General features: G+C 33.3%; 1 protein-coding gene across 1 annotated transcript; it reads right to left on the minus strand.

The window, feature by feature from the left end:
• Positions 1–5,913: 5,913 nt before the first annotated feature.
• LOC129312892 (NAC domain containing protein 50-like) lies at positions 5,914–15,187 on the minus strand. Its single transcript, XM_054955673.1, has 4 exons — positions 14,766–15,187; positions 14,193–14,476; positions 13,620–13,829; positions 5,914–7,151 (listed from the first exon to the last, which is right to left on the minus strand). Exons 1-4 carry the CDS (start codon positions 15,007–15,009, stop codon positions 6,522–6,524), a joined length of 1,368 nt encoding a protein of 455 aa, XP_054811648.1. The 5' UTR covers positions 15,010–15,187; the 3' UTR covers positions 5,914–6,521.
• Positions 15,188–18,047: the final 2,860 nt, after the last annotated feature.

Here is an 18,047-nt window from a genome sequence, read left to right on the forward strand (position 1 = left end):
TTATTTTTCTACTATTTTTAATTTTTTTCACTCCTCAGAGGTGTCTCATGCTTCCATAACTTATTTTTTATCTAGTAAAAGAGTTTATGATTGTTTTAAACTCATTTGATTATGAAAACCTGGGATCCCTTAATTTTAAACTAAAACTTGGTAATCTATTTATTGAACTAATGTTTTAATTACCATGAGTTTTATTGGTTAATTTGTGGTTAGTAGTTGAAATATTATAGTGCACGAGGGTATAGCCTTATCCCATAGTTTGTCGAAAGACTGTCCTATAGTTTGTCAAAGGATTAGAACCTAGCTATCTCCATCAGTTTATTAAGGAGATTAGATTAGGGTATATAATACCTTAGAGATTCAAGAGTATGGTTTGAGAGTGATTACTATGATCTTTGGCTGGGTCACACCTCACAATTGGTGAGTTTGGATAATCCAGTCACACGGACAGAGCCCTATTCAATGTTATAACTCACAGTTTCAGTTGAAGGAAATAAAGAGGTACAAGGGTGGTTTGATTGTGTCATATAGTTGTTTAAGTGTGGCAAGTTGTGTTAATATATTTAATCATTGTTACATGTTTAAGTGTCTTGTGACAATGTACCTTATGATTGAAATGAAAATAAGTTAATTAAGAAATGATGATTTATGATTCATGTATTAGTGTATGTTTAATGAAATCAACTTCAAACTTATATGTTTGTTCAATTTATATACAACCACATAAGGTATGCTTACCTTAATTACTGAATAGCTAAATCACCCTTTTTCTTTAACATTTTACAAGCTCTTCCTCTGGTGCAGCAAGGGAAAAAGCTCTAAAGGCTTATGAATTTGTGTATTCCTATTATATGCCTTTATGTTTCATTTATTTATTTTATGAAATAGACTAAATATTGCCAATTTAGGATATTTTTGTTTACACTTGCACTATATAGTTGTCTGTGATATATGGTTTGTATTTTAGGTCCTGAGATGTTGTTTATCATAAATTGTAAAAGTTGATAGAGCTAAAATACTAGTATAAGTATATTAATGTCCATTTGATTATAATGGTAAATGTTATTTTGAAATGCAATGGTTAAAACTGCCCTTTCTATTTTTGATATTAAAAGGATTAAAGAGTGAAATTTAGATATAGTAGTGTATCTATGTATATGGTAGGTTGTACAAGTAGTTTTAGGTCCAATAAATATAGTCTAGGTGTTACTAATGGCTTTTAGCACTTGTATAGTGTTTTAGACACCTTTTTCTATTGTGAAAGTTGAGAAAAGTTGTGAAAATGTATTTGGGTGTTCAACTTCTTAGTGTAACTCATTTTGAAAGTAAAACCCGTGTCATTAGCTAATTTAAAAAAAGAACTTTTCACAAACATCTAGATAATCTTATTTGGACATCAGACGAAGAAATGGGGCATGTCAAAAGTTACTTGGATTCTGCTATCATGAGCATGCAACATGCCATAGTACGTCACAAATAACGAGGAAGAAATGGGGCATGCCATGAAATTTTTCAACTCCTTTCACATTTATGAGATATCTCATGCTTTTATAACATGATTTAAACTCTAATTAAATGTTTAACAAATGAATTTGACTCATTTTAAACTATAAAAACTTGGGATCCCGTTATTTCAAAGTACAAACTTGGTAATTTCTTCATGAGTTAATCTATTGATTACCTTAAATTATGGTTTTAATTGTAATTAGAAAAGGGAGATTTTGCAATGAACCTAAGATAATTATCAAGTTTGTAAAATTTATAAGAATGAGATCCCAAGTTTTTGAAATTCAAACACTTCAATATTCTATTATCATTCAAAAATCAGAGTAAAAGATGTTCACAAAAGTATAGGATATTTGTAACAAAGTATTTGCATTTGGATTGGAAAAATAGCATTTTAGTACAACACTCAGTGATACGTCGCGGCTTGTTGTAGATGTGCCGTGGCTCATCTACTTCTATGCTATGCTTGCCCCATGGCATATTACATGAAATCTAATAGCAAACTTATTGTCATAAGATATCACTTGGGGCAAGATTTAAACGTGCTCCGATTCTTCGTCCAACATTTGATTGAAGTAATCTAAGTGTCTATGAAAAGCTTTCTATGAGCTCTAATTAATGGCACTAATTTTACAATCAAATCACTTTTCAATCAAAAGTTGGACGTCCATTTCCAAAAAGACTCATTTTTAACATTAATCACAATTAAGGTGTCTAATATTCAATCCAAGTGCCAAAAGCTCATACTAACCCTTAGACCACACTCAATGAATTATAATGGACTCGTGTAATACATCGCAGCCAAACATTCACATATAAATCATATTTTCAACGCTCAATCTTATAATCATAAAAACATATAGGGGAGCTAAATTCTCATAAATTATTATATCATTCACAATATCCATACAACTACACATCTCTCTACTTATATTAGTATGTTGGCCCTATATAAACTTTATAGCCATAATATATACAACCTAAAGCCTAAAATACACATTCAATTCAATTTCTTAAATAATGCAAGTAGTTAAAAATCATATGTTAACCTAGTTGGAAAATTATTAACAAAATACACATAAATAAAACTACGAGACCTACTAATAGGATTTCCAATAGAATCCTATGCCTTAGTTGTTTTCTCGATCTTGATCTGATAAGCCTGTCCCCGTAATATATCTTATAGATGCAATTAATTATAAATGCAATTGGCAATTACATTTCTTTTCACAAATTGACTTGCTTTTCAAAAGGGTACCACAACTATAAAGCTAACAACCATGCAGCCAAGCACAATCACATATTGAAACTCACATCAATGATAAACATTAAAATACATATAGGATCATAATACTAACAATTATATGCCCCTGTCAATTATGCCAAACCACAATAATAACAATCATGTGGCCGAAAAGTGAAATGCATGATCAATGCTATCCTTATATTATTTCAATACCTCTGACATGAAACTGGTAGCTATATAGTGGGCTACGTTCATGTATTTAAACTATCCAAGCCTTTTACTCATGAGGAGCTACCCGACTAAGGCTACTTCACTCACTTGTGAGTCACAGTTTCCCCCAACACTAACAATCATGGGGTTTCGTACCCCTAATCTAACCTCCTCATGAATCAGTAGAAATCAATTAGATTTCAGTCCATCAAAAAACAAGTGGGACTGTCCCTTAACAATAATGAGACAATGACTATCTCTTGATTTCAATGGCTGATAGTCTGACTAGCTTTTGATTCTAACATTAAGCTGCTAATATCACGTGGATTTTTTTCACTACTCCTCTCCCTAGGCAAAATTCATCTATAAATGATCATGCAATGCACATAATATCAACATGTAGCATGCAATTTTATTGACAATAATCTCATCATATCATGCTAAACACTATCACAACCGCAATCATTCTCAACACACATTTCAATTCGCAACTTTTCCTTTTTGATTACATTAACATACATATTCACATCACTATCATCAATTCATACATACACTTGTACATCACATAAAATTTTTCATTTTGCCATAACTTGTATCAAAAATAAGTTAATAACTATCACACGGTTTTTAAAACAAAGTCTTTGAACATATAGTCAATTAACAAACAAGTATACAAATTAAATATTTTTGGTTACCTCAAACTTTTAAAAGGTTAAAGGTTTACCTATAAAAAACAAACACTTCCAAAGCTTCGTTGAGCTCGAATGGCACGTCAGGATATTGTAAGCCACAGCGGATGCTCCTATAATTGTAAAATGTCATTTTATTTTTCTTTTAAACTAAGTTTTTGAACATTTTAGTATCCCATAGTTCCAAAAGCTTGCAACTCTGATTTATGTTTGTTTAGGTATTTGTTATGTATTGGTTTGAGTTGACACTTTGGGGTTTCAATAATTTGTGTATTTGCACTATTTTATTACAGATTTTATATTTATTTTTAAATAACCATAATAGACTTATAGGATTAATGTGTGCAAAAACATAAGGGATAGAATTGTCCCTTATGTGTATGTAGCCCCAAAGGCCTACGTTTGGATTGCTCCTTGAGGGTTGCCCCCATGGAACACGAATATTGAGCCAACTTTTATGGGCCCTCCCCTTAGCCATGTAGTGATGTTCCTTAACCCTTCATGAAGGGCCTGTATCATTACCTGCCGGTGCTTTCTTTCTCGACACTCCGAAGCTTATGTAAGAGTGCATATAATCTCCAACTTTATTCTAACTACTTATCCACACGATCTTGTATCCATCACAGTACTTTTACAATAGGCTAGTTAAACACAGTCAGAGGATTTACAGTGTTGTTACTTGCCTTCAAGTAAGACTTGCATGCATTACTGCCGCTAGTGGTCATTGGCAGCACATGCTCACAATGTGCATTTACTCTATCTTCACACGTTAAGTGTTCTTCTAACCCTACGTGTGCAGAGCCACCTTCGAGTTCATGAGAACCAGTACCTCGTTCATCAACATTCTTTCTAGGCATCTTTATCACAATGGTCCCCCTAGGTATGCCACAAATTGTTCATTGTGTTTAAGCAATAAAAGTATCCAGTGTGCTAGAGACATAGAATCTCAAATATGATAAAAGGGTCCCTTAGATCCCCTACCTAAGTCCACCCAAATGCAAAGATACAAAGATAATGATGTAGGCTTCCTTACCTAAGTTCACATGAAGATAATGATGTAAAGGTGATTTAATTAATAGAATTGAAGTACAGAGTTGCAACAATTACAACTGTAAAACTCAAAAAATCTAAGTATAATTGCATAATACAAAGTAAATTGGAATTGAAACTAAGAAATGAGTCTATTTTTCATGTAAATTGTCCATCCTTGATTTTATCAGTTAGACCTTTTTTATACTTGAATGCTTAAGACCATGGTGCCTGAAGAATCAGGAGCCCATCTGTAAAATATTTGCTATTGCTGGACACAATCCAGCAAGATTTGGGGCACGTTAAATGAGATCCCACATTCATTTAACAACCTTTCACACTCATTCACTCTGAGATTTAAGGGTCATGCCCCTCACCTCAGTACATGCTCAACATGGAACCTTATCTAGAAACAGACCGGGCCTTTTTCATCTAAGTATTGGGCTTGACGTTTCATTTTCCTTTCTCTTTGTTATTTTGGGCTTAACGCTTCATTTTAGGTCTAAACACTAATATTAAACGCTGAATTGTAAATAATGGAAGATTAGATGTTTTAGGATTTCTAGAACTTCTATAATTTAAAAGCTTTTAACATTTTCTACTGAGTTTTCAGGATTTATAAAGCCTACATAATTGATAACCCATTTGCAAGTGATGTTTTTAGATTTGCCGTTGAGCTTTCGTGATTTGCAACTCATCTGCTGCTACTTTCAATAGAGTTATCTGTCAATTATGTGTCTTTAAAACTGTGGTCATTTTCTATAATTTTAAATTCATGGTCCTTGAAAATGTTTAATTCCGTTCCATGGTTCTCGTGTTATTCTGCTGTTTTTTTTCCTGATTTATCCTTTTCTGTAATTAAATTTGAGAGTTGATTTTCTTTGACCTGATTCAAATAAATTATAAATGTCTTTATAAGATGAGTCACATCACATCTTACCAGCTTAAATCTACCGACTATTTAAGTCACCAATTGAAAACAAAGTGTGAAGAAAGATAAGCCACGTCGTTATTTACAAACCGTCTAATACATACACCCCGTCGTTATTAGATTACATGTATAGGTTTCAACTTAAAACACTAAAAAGACTCAGTATATACACGCATGTATCTTTTATATATATATATATATATATATAATATTATAATTTGAGTTCACTTGTATGTGTGTATATATATATATATTAGACAGATTAATTGGGTTTCTAACCATTCCTAAAGGGCAAGCAAAGCGAAGGAAGTCCAGATTACCATTCTCACAACAATGGGCAACTAAAAGCCTTACAGATTACACAATGCAAATAAAAAGTTCAAGTCTCTTGGGAAATCTAGTTTAAGTTGAAAACTACAACAGATCCTAATTGCTACAGGGAAGATTAACAAGTTAGTAATCTGATAGTGAAAAATGAACTCTATAAATAAGGAATCATATTGGTGTAACATGTTAGAAATGGATTCTATATATTGTCCTATAGTCTAAATACTCATGCTCATGTACCAATCAATATTAGAGCCAATTTACATCATTTGATACTCATATCGAATATTCCTGATAAATACCTTTACCATGCATCAAATAGTGTGAATTGGCTCTGATATCATTTGATACATGAGTTTTTAGACTATAAAACTATATTAAATCCATTTCTCACATTATACACAAATATACTTCCCCCACGTTTATAGAGTCCCTTCCTTACTAACAGATTACTCACCTCCCCTGTTACCACTAACTCTTGAAAAATAATACATGAACTGGAAGAAGCACTATTGCTGTGCTGAAATTGGTACAATAGCAAGAACAAGATTGCACATGTACACAACCAGTTCCTAAGCATTCTCTAATTGCCTCTCTTCAACTCCTCATTCTCTTTGTTCAGCGCATCGATACGCGATTGCAGGATGTTTATCATGGCCTGAGCACTCATAATCTCAAATTTCATTGTCTCCCTCTCAACCGAGAGTTTACGAACCTCATCCTGCAACTGTTGGATGAATTTCAAGCAGCTAGGAGGCACAGGAGCGTCAAGAGTAGAGGGGTCAAATTGTGGCACGCGAGTCGAAGGACTTTCCTTGGGTTCAAGAGATTCAAGTAGAGAGAACTCCACCAACGCAGACAAGAAATGTTTTCTCGTCGAAGCACTGGCAGTTGTTGTGGTGGTTGTAGCTGGAAGTGTTGTTGCTGCGGTTGTTATTATCGATGAACATGGATCCTGGCTGTTACGGGCTGAATGCTCAGGAGCATTTGAATGACTAGTGTTCAAATTATGCCGCCTTCTTTTGTATATTAGCGAGAATGGCTTCGGATTATCGGTTTGTGGTGATGGGTACTCATCCATAGTTTTAGAATTATCCCTTTCGGGTGACGGATACTCAGCCATGCTCTCCCTCTTGCAGACAGCTAGCAGATTTTGAGTTTCAATTGGTAGCTTATTCACATCAAGAGGAGCTTTATTGATGGATTGGGTATCCTGAAAGAATGAACCAAAATGAAGAAAGCATTTAGCACATGAAAGCTTCAAATTCTGTGATGCAATTCTTCAAAATAGCAGGGCATAAATGAATATAGGGTTTACTGTAGTGCACTCTCCTGCGTTTGGTCCAAAATCAATTTACCCCCTTGTGCTCTATTCTATTACCCACTTAACAACTCTAGTATTTTTGTCTTAAATTTAATAGTACAAATAATTAGACGAATTTTGAAATAATGAACATTTACAACAAGAAGAAACAGCTTCATCTCACTAGATAGGGCTAGATATATGGATTGAACAACACCATTGTACTCTTATCAACAACTAAATCTTTGAATATATTGTTAACTAAAAAATTTCTTTTAATAATTTCATTGAATGTTCTCTTTAATCTTCCTCTATCTCTTTTCATAGAACTCGAATAATGAACATTTAAATTGTTGAAAATATGTTGCAGTTACACATTGAACAATTTCATCACCCCTCTAGTGCTGAGATAAAGTTGAGATTTCAAAACTGAATCATTTACTTGATCCTTTTTTTATATATTCATCTATAGAAAAGGCTGTGGAAGGCACCGGTAAAGAGAATGAAACAGATAATCTTAAGCCCGATAAAGAAGGGTAAAAGAAAACCAAAGAAAACACTTATAGAAGTTGTTGAATAAAACCTCTTGGTTAACAATATTCTTAAAAGTTTGGTTGATTATAGAGCACAATGATGTCGTGCAATTCATATAACCGACCCTACCTAACAAGATAAGACTTCTTATTGTTGTTGTATTTACAGACTTTGATATTTATCTACTTAATTAATTAATCAATCCTAAATATGGTCTCAAAATAGTAAAAAAGTTCAACACATAAATGGAAAAAAAATATTTGAAAGGGAAATCGCTCAACATTTTAACATTTTCACAACTTTCTTTGGGGGTAAACCACAGGAGGCAAACTGATTTTGAAACATGCAATAGCAAGGAATCAGTGATTCCCTCACGAATAAAATGTTGCAGCACACAAAAAAAACTGTCTTTCATTTTATTTTATGTTTTTGGTCACACAATGAGGCTATCAAATTTTCTTGGAACAAAATTATTCATTTGATGAAGAAAAAAAGATCCAACAAAGATTCCCTCTACACTCTGCATTTTTCATTGCATGAAATGCTTTTCATCAAATTGCAGAAAATCTCAATGATGCATCTAATATCAGGATTTCTCAAGCTTGAGAAAAGAAAAGCTGTCACATATCCATTGTGATATGGTATACAGACAATCATACATATAACAAAAGACAAGATAACTTCTCCAGTCACTAGCAAAACTATGAATGTAAACTCGGCAGCAAACCAAAACAGAGAAATCTATAATTCCATGATGCAATTATGCTACCAAAGTGCAGTAACATGTTTATTGAGATGTCAACTACAGACTAAAATCACAAACAAGTAGTATATCACTATGCAATAAGGTGATACCAAGTACCAACAAACTCATTATAGAATAAAAAAAGATGTTTGAATGATCAGAAGTTATTGGATCACAAGAATTTCCATTTTGCTTCATTATCATCCTCGCACCATACAACTTTACGTAAGAAAACACTTTCATTTCTACCTCATCTTTCATTGAATGTCATTCCTTCTGTGATGCAAAATAAATAATATTGAGAGCATTATTCAACAGCCCCATATTGTCTACCACAACCATAGTATTGTGAATCAGGATTCTCTCATGTGAGGATATCACATCACATAACACTGTCAGTTTAACAATGGAGAACAAAGGTAAACTTTGTATGGTTGGGAGGAAGTTTGGGGAGGAGAAAAGAAGAGATTTTAAAAGAAATAGATCGATGATGATTTCAAATCCAAATTGAAGATTGACTCTAATTACATTGCAATCCTTGAAAATCAAACCTGAATAGCCTTAATAAATATCCAACTTGATCCATGTAAGCTAGTCTTGAATTCAAAATCATTAAAGATGCTAATTTATTGGATAATTAGAGAGCCATAAACAAACTAACAGCAGCTTACCAATTGATGCTCAATGTACATATACATGATTCATTTCAATACTAAAGTTCCTATCTCACAGCCCACTATTTTCACACTACTCCATAACATAGCCAGCATATAAAATCCTGTCAAATGCCCCAATTAAGACAACGCTTGATTGTAATTTTAAGAGTTATAAGCAAACCTACATCCATGGAGTACATCCACCTCCGACTCAATTTAACTGTCCTTTATAAACAAACAAATGAGGAAGAACTGTTTTAAAGCCATACATTTGTGTAACAATGAGGAAAATTGGGAGAGGTACCGTATGGCTAAGAAGGAAACTAAGAGAGCTGTGGGTGAAGCTCGTTCCAAAGCTTTTGAAGAATTTTATAAGAACCTTGAGACGAAGGAAGGAGAGCAAAATATTTATAAGATTGCCAAGAGTAGGGAAAGAAAATCAAGAGATCTAGAACAGGTAAGGTGTATTAAGGATGAAGAGGGAAGAATTTTAGTTACAGATGATGAAATTAAAAATAGATGGGAGACTTATTTTTCTAAACTTTTCAATGATGGAGAGGATTCATCTAGTAACTTGGAGGATTTAGTAACTGGTGAAGGAGAACAAAATTTGTCATTCTATCGAAAAATACGTGATAAGGAGGTAAAGGAAGCTCTTAAGAAAATGGCAAATGGTAGAGCTAACGGACCTGATTGTATATCTATCGAAGCGTGGAAATGTTTAGGTGAAGAAGGGGTGAGATGGTTAACTAAGTTATTTAATGTGATTTTACGGTCCAAGAAAATGCCTGATGAGTGGAGGAGAAGTACATTAATTCCTATTTATAAAAATAAAGGAGATATTCAGAATTGTACTAACTATAGAGGGATTAAACTCATGAGCCACACAATGAAATTGTGGGAGAAAGTAATTGAGCACAGGTTGAGATTGGAGACAAGTATTTCTGAGAATCAATTTGGTTTTATGCCAGGTAGATCAACTACAGAGGCGATTTATCTACTAAGGGGATTAATGGAAAAGTATCGTTGTAAAGATAAAGATCTACACATGGTTTTTATTGATTTGGAAAAAGCTTATGACCGTATACCAAGAGAAGTGCTTTGGAAAGCGTTGGAAAAAAAGGGAGTACGGATTGCTTATATTAAAGCCATACAAGATATGTATGAGGGGGTAAAAACTAGTATAAGAACGCCTAGTGGTCAAACAAAGGATTTTCCTATAAAGATTGGACTACATCAGGGATCATCTCTGAGTCCTTATTTGTTCAACTTGATTTTAAATGTTTTGACGGAACATATTCAAGAGGAAATCCCGAAATGTATGCTCTTTGCGGATGATATAGTTCTTATAGCAGAGACAAGAGAAGAGGTTAATTGCAAACTTGAGTTATGGAGGAGGACATTGGAGTCGAAAGGTTTTCGTCTGAGTAGAAGTAAGACGGAATATTTATATTGTAAATTTGGTAAAGGACTATTCGAAAATAATTTCGAAGTGAAATTGGGAGATCAAATTATACCTCAAGTGGAAAAGTTTAGATATTTGGGAGCCATTATTCAAAATGATGGCGAAATCAGTGGAGATATTTCACATAGAATTCAAGCTGGGTGGTTTAATTGGAGAAAAGCTAAAGGAGTTATTTGTGACCGTAGGGTGCCTAATAAACTTAAAGGAAAGTTTTATCGTACTGCTATCAGACCGGCAATGTTATATAGTAGTGAATGCTGGGCTCTAACGGGACAGCAAGAGCATAAAGTTGGAGTAGCAGAGATGAGAATGTTACGATGGATGTGCGGACATACACGTAAAGATAAAATTCGAAATGAGCACATACGTGAAAAAGTGAGGGTGGCACCTATTGAGGAAAAAATGGTAGAAAATCGGTTGAGATGGTTTGGGCATGTACAAAGAAGACCAAGGGAGGCACCAGTGAGAAGAGTGGAACATATAACTTTGAGTCCGATTAAGAGAGGTAGAGGAAGGCCTAAGAGAACACTCTTGGAAGTTGTTGAACGTGATCTCTTAATTAATAATATTTCTAAAAGCTTAATAAATGATAGAGCACAATGGCGTCTTGCAATCCATGTAGCCGACCCCACCTAGTGGGATAAAGGCTTGTTGTTGTTTATAAACAAACAAATCAAAACGCCAAACTCCTTTGTATTTCATGTCAAGCATCCCCCCTTTTTTTCTTTCGTTTGGTGTGAATGGGTGAGATATCACAGAATTACATTAAACCCTCATGACTGCTTCTACATAATCTCCGTGATGGTTCCCAAAACTCAAACTCACAAAAACCCATGAAGTTATCTCATTAACTTGTACTAGTTCAATTAAGACTAGCACGCAACAAGGAACTTCATCATGGATGGTTTTAAACTTTTAGTAACATATTTCATTGCTGAAGCAAAATGGAACAAGCAAATCCTTGTGGTGAGATATTAAAGGGTGAAAGTTTACTTGTTAAACCTCTTTTAATTGCAAATTAATTAATGATATTATATAGGAGAAAAGTTAAGCACAATTTTTTTTAATATTTTCTATTAAGTTTTCAAAAAAAAAAAACAAGACAAATGATTGAATGAATACCTCTTCAAAGCTCAGCACCACCTCATCAGATGTTCCAAAAAAAGGGTTCTCCACATTCATGTATTTATTAAAGAACCTTATAGAAAAACTTATGATATTATACCTAAATCTAGTTCTACTATATAAATCAAGACTAAATATATAAACTAATCAAGTTTTATTTTTACAGCAGCAGCAGTAGGAAAGTTTTCTTCAGATATCTTCAACTACATAGCTTAACCACAAATAACTCGCTCTTGCAATGTACTTCAATGTTTGATGAACCATCAGAAACAGTAAGAACGACTAAAATTCACATTTTATGAATCTGTGGTTCCCAACCAAATCAGCATAAGATTGATCCAAATAACAAATAAGTTCCACAGAAACAAAACAATGTGGATATTAACCCCACAATGATGACATCAAAAGTTTAGTAAAACAGAAATCAACAAGCAATGGTCATTGATTAACCAAGAGATAAAGTGACAAAAAGAACTAGGCGAAAGCTGATCTCAAAATCAACCAATATGAATTGTGAATTCCAGGAAAAAGGGATTGCTAGGTATGGAGATGGATATAAGGAACAAGAAGGTTTCAGTATAAAGACAAATTCAGAAAAAGGGATTGTTAGGTAGGGAGATGGATACAAAGAACAAGAGGGTTTGATTATAAAGTCAAATTCTCTTTCCTTCCTTCCCCATTCCCCCTCCCCCAAGTTTCTATGATTTATCTATGTTTTCCTTAAGGATTTAAGTTCATTCTTGAAGATAAATGTAGCTCATACTATCATGACCAATCAAAGATTCAAGTCAATCCCCCTCAAATAACATTCAGTGCAAGAAGTAACAAATCATCCAAGATATCTCATATCCCTAAGCTTTACAAACCCAACTAATAATATCAAGATCCTGATTGCAAAGATTGGGCCCCAAGTCACCTGCTGCTGGAAGCCCTATCATCCTTGCTCAACAAGGATATTTTGTTTCACTTCCCAAAATCAGGGCGTAAGTAATGTCTAAACCTAGTAAAACTGTAAAACGACTCTTAAAGTCTTAAAAGTAGGAGGATTCATCTTCTTGGCAACGCAATTCTTTTTCCATCTAGTAAGGAAAGACAGAAGGGCCAAATTTTCAGTCAGGAAACGAAATCCTTCATGCTACAAAAGCCTTTTTAAGATAATAATCATACGGGGAAGTCAAAGTAATCAAACATCTTGTAAGAGGAGCAAAATAAACAAATTGGGAATACCCTTATATTGATCTGGCATTGCTCCAGCACAAACCAAAAAATAAATAAATAACTACTACTTTATTTTGTTAATTAGGACATGTTAATTCATCTTTACCTCACATGTTCTTGGTCTCGTGAAAGGGGTATAGAGCACATAGTATTATTTGCTACGAAGACAAACACACACACACACATAGCAAGCCTATAAACGGGAAATATTGCAAACACAAAACCACAGGTGGCAACAGATATCCCAGCGAATATTCTGTCTACTCAAGTTGTCAGTTGAAGCATGACTTTTCTGCATATTTCATGTTATCTATCATTCTCTGACAAAACCACAGAAAGTGATTTGATAAATTCAAGCAACCAATAAATTAGTTACTTTGTAAGCATGTGTAAACATTACCATCTAATATCCACAGCTCCACACAAAGTTTAAAGAAAGCTGCATTTTCAACCAGAAACTTAAACCTAATTACAAAATTAGTGCATAAACTCTAAAATACAACTTTAAACCGTTATATTTTAAGGTTTTTTTAGGGCCAATCTTTTAATTGAAACCTTACTGCATCTGAGGCAAAATGTACTCCCCAAGTTATACAACTACACTAGATTGGATAATTTTCTGGGAAAGAACAAACCTGGACACCATTAGTTCCTTCAAAACAGCCAACATGACCATTGCCTTCAATGAGTGGACGACGGATGGCTGTAGCTTCATTAACAGGCTCTGCCCCTGGAATCAGTGCTGATGAATCATCCCATTCTTCCTCAATGAAAGGTGCATAACGTTGACCATTTGGAGGTCCTATGTTATTTTTGTGAAATACTCTACACAAAACGTATGCATCCTTTTCCACCCAGCAGAGAAATGAGTTAAAAACAAGAGGTGAAACTATGATTGAGATATAATAACAACGTCCATGCACCATATTTTCCGAAACAAAACAATACAGTGCTGCTTGCTCGGAAGATAACTGAATAAGAAATAACTTCAAACTTCTGCATCCAAGAGTTCCACAGTTAGGGAACCCAAACACTAAGCTCCTTATTTTACCAAAATGAAATAATTGGTTCAAATGAGGAGACCCCTTTCCAGCTACTAAGGAAAAGGAGGGCATAATTTAAGCAGTTTAAGCTCTCATCTCAAGCTTCATTTTCTACATTTTTATTCTCGGGACAACAACATTAAGTAAATTTAACTATGATCTCACCTGGGTGGACCCAATTCCAGCTCTTTCCAGCTCTTCATCAACAAGCCTGTACTCATGCATAACCCAATTGGTACGCTTACCATCTGGAGCCCTCCCACTATGAAATACCAAAGTTTTTTTCAGCCCCACAGTCCTTTGTTCATGCCTCACTGGACGGTCATTCCCAGTGGCTTTCCAGTATCCTTTGCTAGTAGCCCTGTTCATTCTCCCTCCATTACCGTATTTCTTATCCAATGCACTAAAAAAATACCATTCCTGGTCCCTCGTCTTCAACCTTGACTTATCTGAAACAGCCATTCGTCCCACCACCACCAGGATAAAAAATAAGAGGGCAAAAACAACAAATACCCAGAAATGTATGAGGAAAAAGGAACGTGAACCCACGAAATTTCCACATAAACAAGAACACCCATTTCGAGAAAATCCAGCATTACAGCGTCAAACCCCAATGCGAAAGAAGAAACAAAAAAATGCTTTAGAATGGAGAAAAAAGGAAAGCAAAACTCATCAGTCTTTTTTACATACACAAAAAATGCAAAGGTAAAATATTTCGGGGGAGAAAAAGAGAGTGACCTGCTAGGTCCCAAGGCTCGCTTCTGTAAATGTCGACTTCAGAGATTGCATCAAATCGGAAAGTTTTTCCACAAACTTTGCGCTTAAGGTAGTAAATAACGAGTTCCTCATCAGTTGGGTGAAAGCGAAACCCAGGAGCAAGTGATGTAGGAGGAGCTTGGGGTGCTACTACTGGTGTCGTTGGATTCGGTGTTGTCACTACTGGGGCTGGTGCAGCTGGAACTGGCAACGTCTCGCGACCCATAAGGAGGTAAAGACTGAGGATGAAGAAGAAGAAGGTGGGTATGGAGATTAGGGCTTCTGGTGAAGTTGCCGAAGCAAAACGGAAAAGATGGGTCTTTGATTGAGGGTCAAGCAACAAAAGAGGGGTACCTTCAATGACAAGAAATTCTCACTTCGTGGCTTCCAGGGATTGATTTTTCCATTTATAATACGCAAAATGAAAAAAAGGACGGACAGATAAAGAAAAATGAAAAGGGTATCGCTTTTGGTTGGATTGCGTTACTGTAAAATGCGACAGAAATGGCAGTCACTGGCTGGACAAACCCATTCACGGAAACCACATAATTGGATTTTCCTTCACAGTAAAAAAGAAAATACTGAACAAATATATTTCGGAAGTAAATTAGTGTTATTTTTTTCCTGTTTGTGAAAAAAAAAAAATCCCTTTAATTTCTTATTATGAACCACCAGACTAATACATGATTGTCTATTGTCTAGAACTGATCTTATTAACAACAACCTATGATATCTTGAAATGCCTTTAATATTTTTATTGAATGTGATTGTTTATTTTATGACCCAAATTCAAATTCAAAACTTTAAATAAATTAATTTAATTTTATCCCTCGAGCCACTCTAAACAAAAAACGGTTTTTTCTTTTTTGGAGGATCGGGACCATTCTGGAGATGACTCAGTGCTTGCGATCTCTAGCCAACTAAGTTGTTGCTTATCTTTTTCTAACAAGGAAAACAAAGAATTTAAAGAATGTAGTAAAAGTACACATTGAACACAAATGGTAACAGAACGAATCTCGCTTTGTGCATTGGTTTTGGTTTTGATATCAACAACACATTTCATTCATGTTTTGGTTTAAAAAAAAAACAAATAAACATGTTTTTTTCATTCATTATATGCATTATTTATGTTACGATTTTCTACTAATTTTATATTGAGAGATATGAGTGTATTTCATATGAAAATTGATTGATAACATAGGAAAAAGAGCACTTCATGTCCCTATATTCAACAGTGTTTTTTTTTTTAAGTTCTTATGGCTTATTTTTGTGATTTTCCATCTCTTTTAACATGGCAATCCCTGTATTTTGGAAAAGTATTAATGGACAAATAAAATCTTGAACTCTTACTCAAAAATCATCTTAAATTCTAAATTTTTAAAATATATAAAATAAACTTTAAACTTTTATATTCATAACAAAATAAACCCTAGTCATTAATTTTTTTAACACCGTTAGTATCCACGTAAATATTATAACAGTCAAAGTTAAATTCGTAGGAAAATAAATCCTGAATAATACCTGCGTGGACAATAACGGTGTTAAAAAGTTAATAGCCAGGGTTTATTTTATTATGAATTTAAAAATTTAAAATTTATTTTATATATTTTAAGAGTTTAAGATTCAAAATAATTTTTGAATAATAATTAAGGGTTTTATTTACTTAATAATTCTTTGAAAAATACACGAAATGAATATGAGATATCTTAAACTGTATTAAGTTTGTTGAGGTAAACTTGACATCGTTAAACTCATTACATGACTAGAAAAAACATGTTCATTTGGGGTGGGGGCGACAATTATAAAATTTACTGAAAAAAACTCTGGTCTAATTAAAAAATAGAAAGAAAGAAAAAAGAATATCACTCTCTCAAACAACTACGTGCGAGTGGGGTGAAGAATGGCATCATAGCATTGTATTTCAACAAAATTAACGCAATTTTGAGCCAACTCATGGCGCTTCTTATTATTTTTTTTAAAAATAAAAGAGCTATCGTTTCAAGAACAGTAAACAAAAGGATAAGAAATCATGAATATAAACTATACAGGAATTAAAACGACAGGTAATTAAAGTCTAGAGATCTTGAGTGGTGTTTTTCAATAAGTTAATTATATTTCTTGCTGTAGATTATTTTATTTCAAATTAATATTAATTCGTTGTTTTTTATATTAGTCATGTTTTAATTATTTTATCTCTTCTTCCTATGAAAAAGACAATAATGTGCATGAATACTTTTAAACATATCCTATATATGAGTGGCAAGGGCTCTTAGACGGTTATACTGACGTAAGTAATTAGAATTCGATCCCTATCTCTAATTAGATTATAAATTTAGTTGAGATGAATATATATTTTTTTATTCATGATCCAAGAAATAGATTTGTCTCTCTTGGAAAACAGAGAGGATTCCTTTTCTTTTATTTGTTCTTTTTTTCGCTCTTTCCAAAGAAATTTTGAAATATTTAGTAAACAAACTAATTAGAATCATCTTTAAGAAATATTTTATCTTTATAAAAATTTGGTTTAAGTAACAAGAAAAATAAAAATATAGACCTCGGATAAAAGTGAAGATCATTGTTCATTTTTCTATCACTTAATTATGTAAGATATGTAATATGGTATGAGATTCTTTGAATTTTGTTGGCCAAAAAATAAAGATTCATTTGAATTTTCCACTCCACAGTGAAAATCCTTAATTTTAATTATTAAAATTTAACATTTTTCCATAAAATAAAATATTATAAAAAATGATGTACTTCGAAATTAGTAAAATCATTGTTTTTATAACAGTAATATATTTTTTTGGCGGCTATAATTGTAATGTTATTGGTCTACAGTATTGATATTAATTAAATATTAATAAAAAAACAAATGTTAGCTTCACAAATATGATAATTTTGAATTTTAGAAGCCCCATCTTAATCCAGCCTGCATAAATATTGAAAATTACACATCCTGTTATATTGAGATTCTACTTCTAACTCTTTTAGAGCGAAAGAGAGAGAGAGAGAGATTTTATTTCCAGCACAAGGATAAAAGGTATAAACAAATGAATTTAGTATTTTACCATTTTTCACCAAGCATCTCAATAAATTTTAACTTGTATTGGGCGAATAATATAATAAAACTAGTTCCTTTCAGATTTTTGAAAATAAAATGAATTGGTAGATTTAACCCCAAAACTACAAGTGTTAACTTTTTTTTCTCAGAAATCAGAGTGATTCCATTTATATTTGGGATATAAATTACCTGGGAAAAATTTC

This window comes from Prosopis cineraria, unplaced genomic scaffold, assembly GCF_029017545.1.
Source record: "Prosopis cineraria cultivar Desert tree isolate PC_DT_omini unplaced genomic scaffold, ASM2901754v1 PC1, whole genome shotgun sequence".
Classification (NCBI taxonomy): Eukaryota; Viridiplantae; Streptophyta; class Magnoliopsida; order Fabales; family Fabaceae; genus Prosopis; species Prosopis cineraria.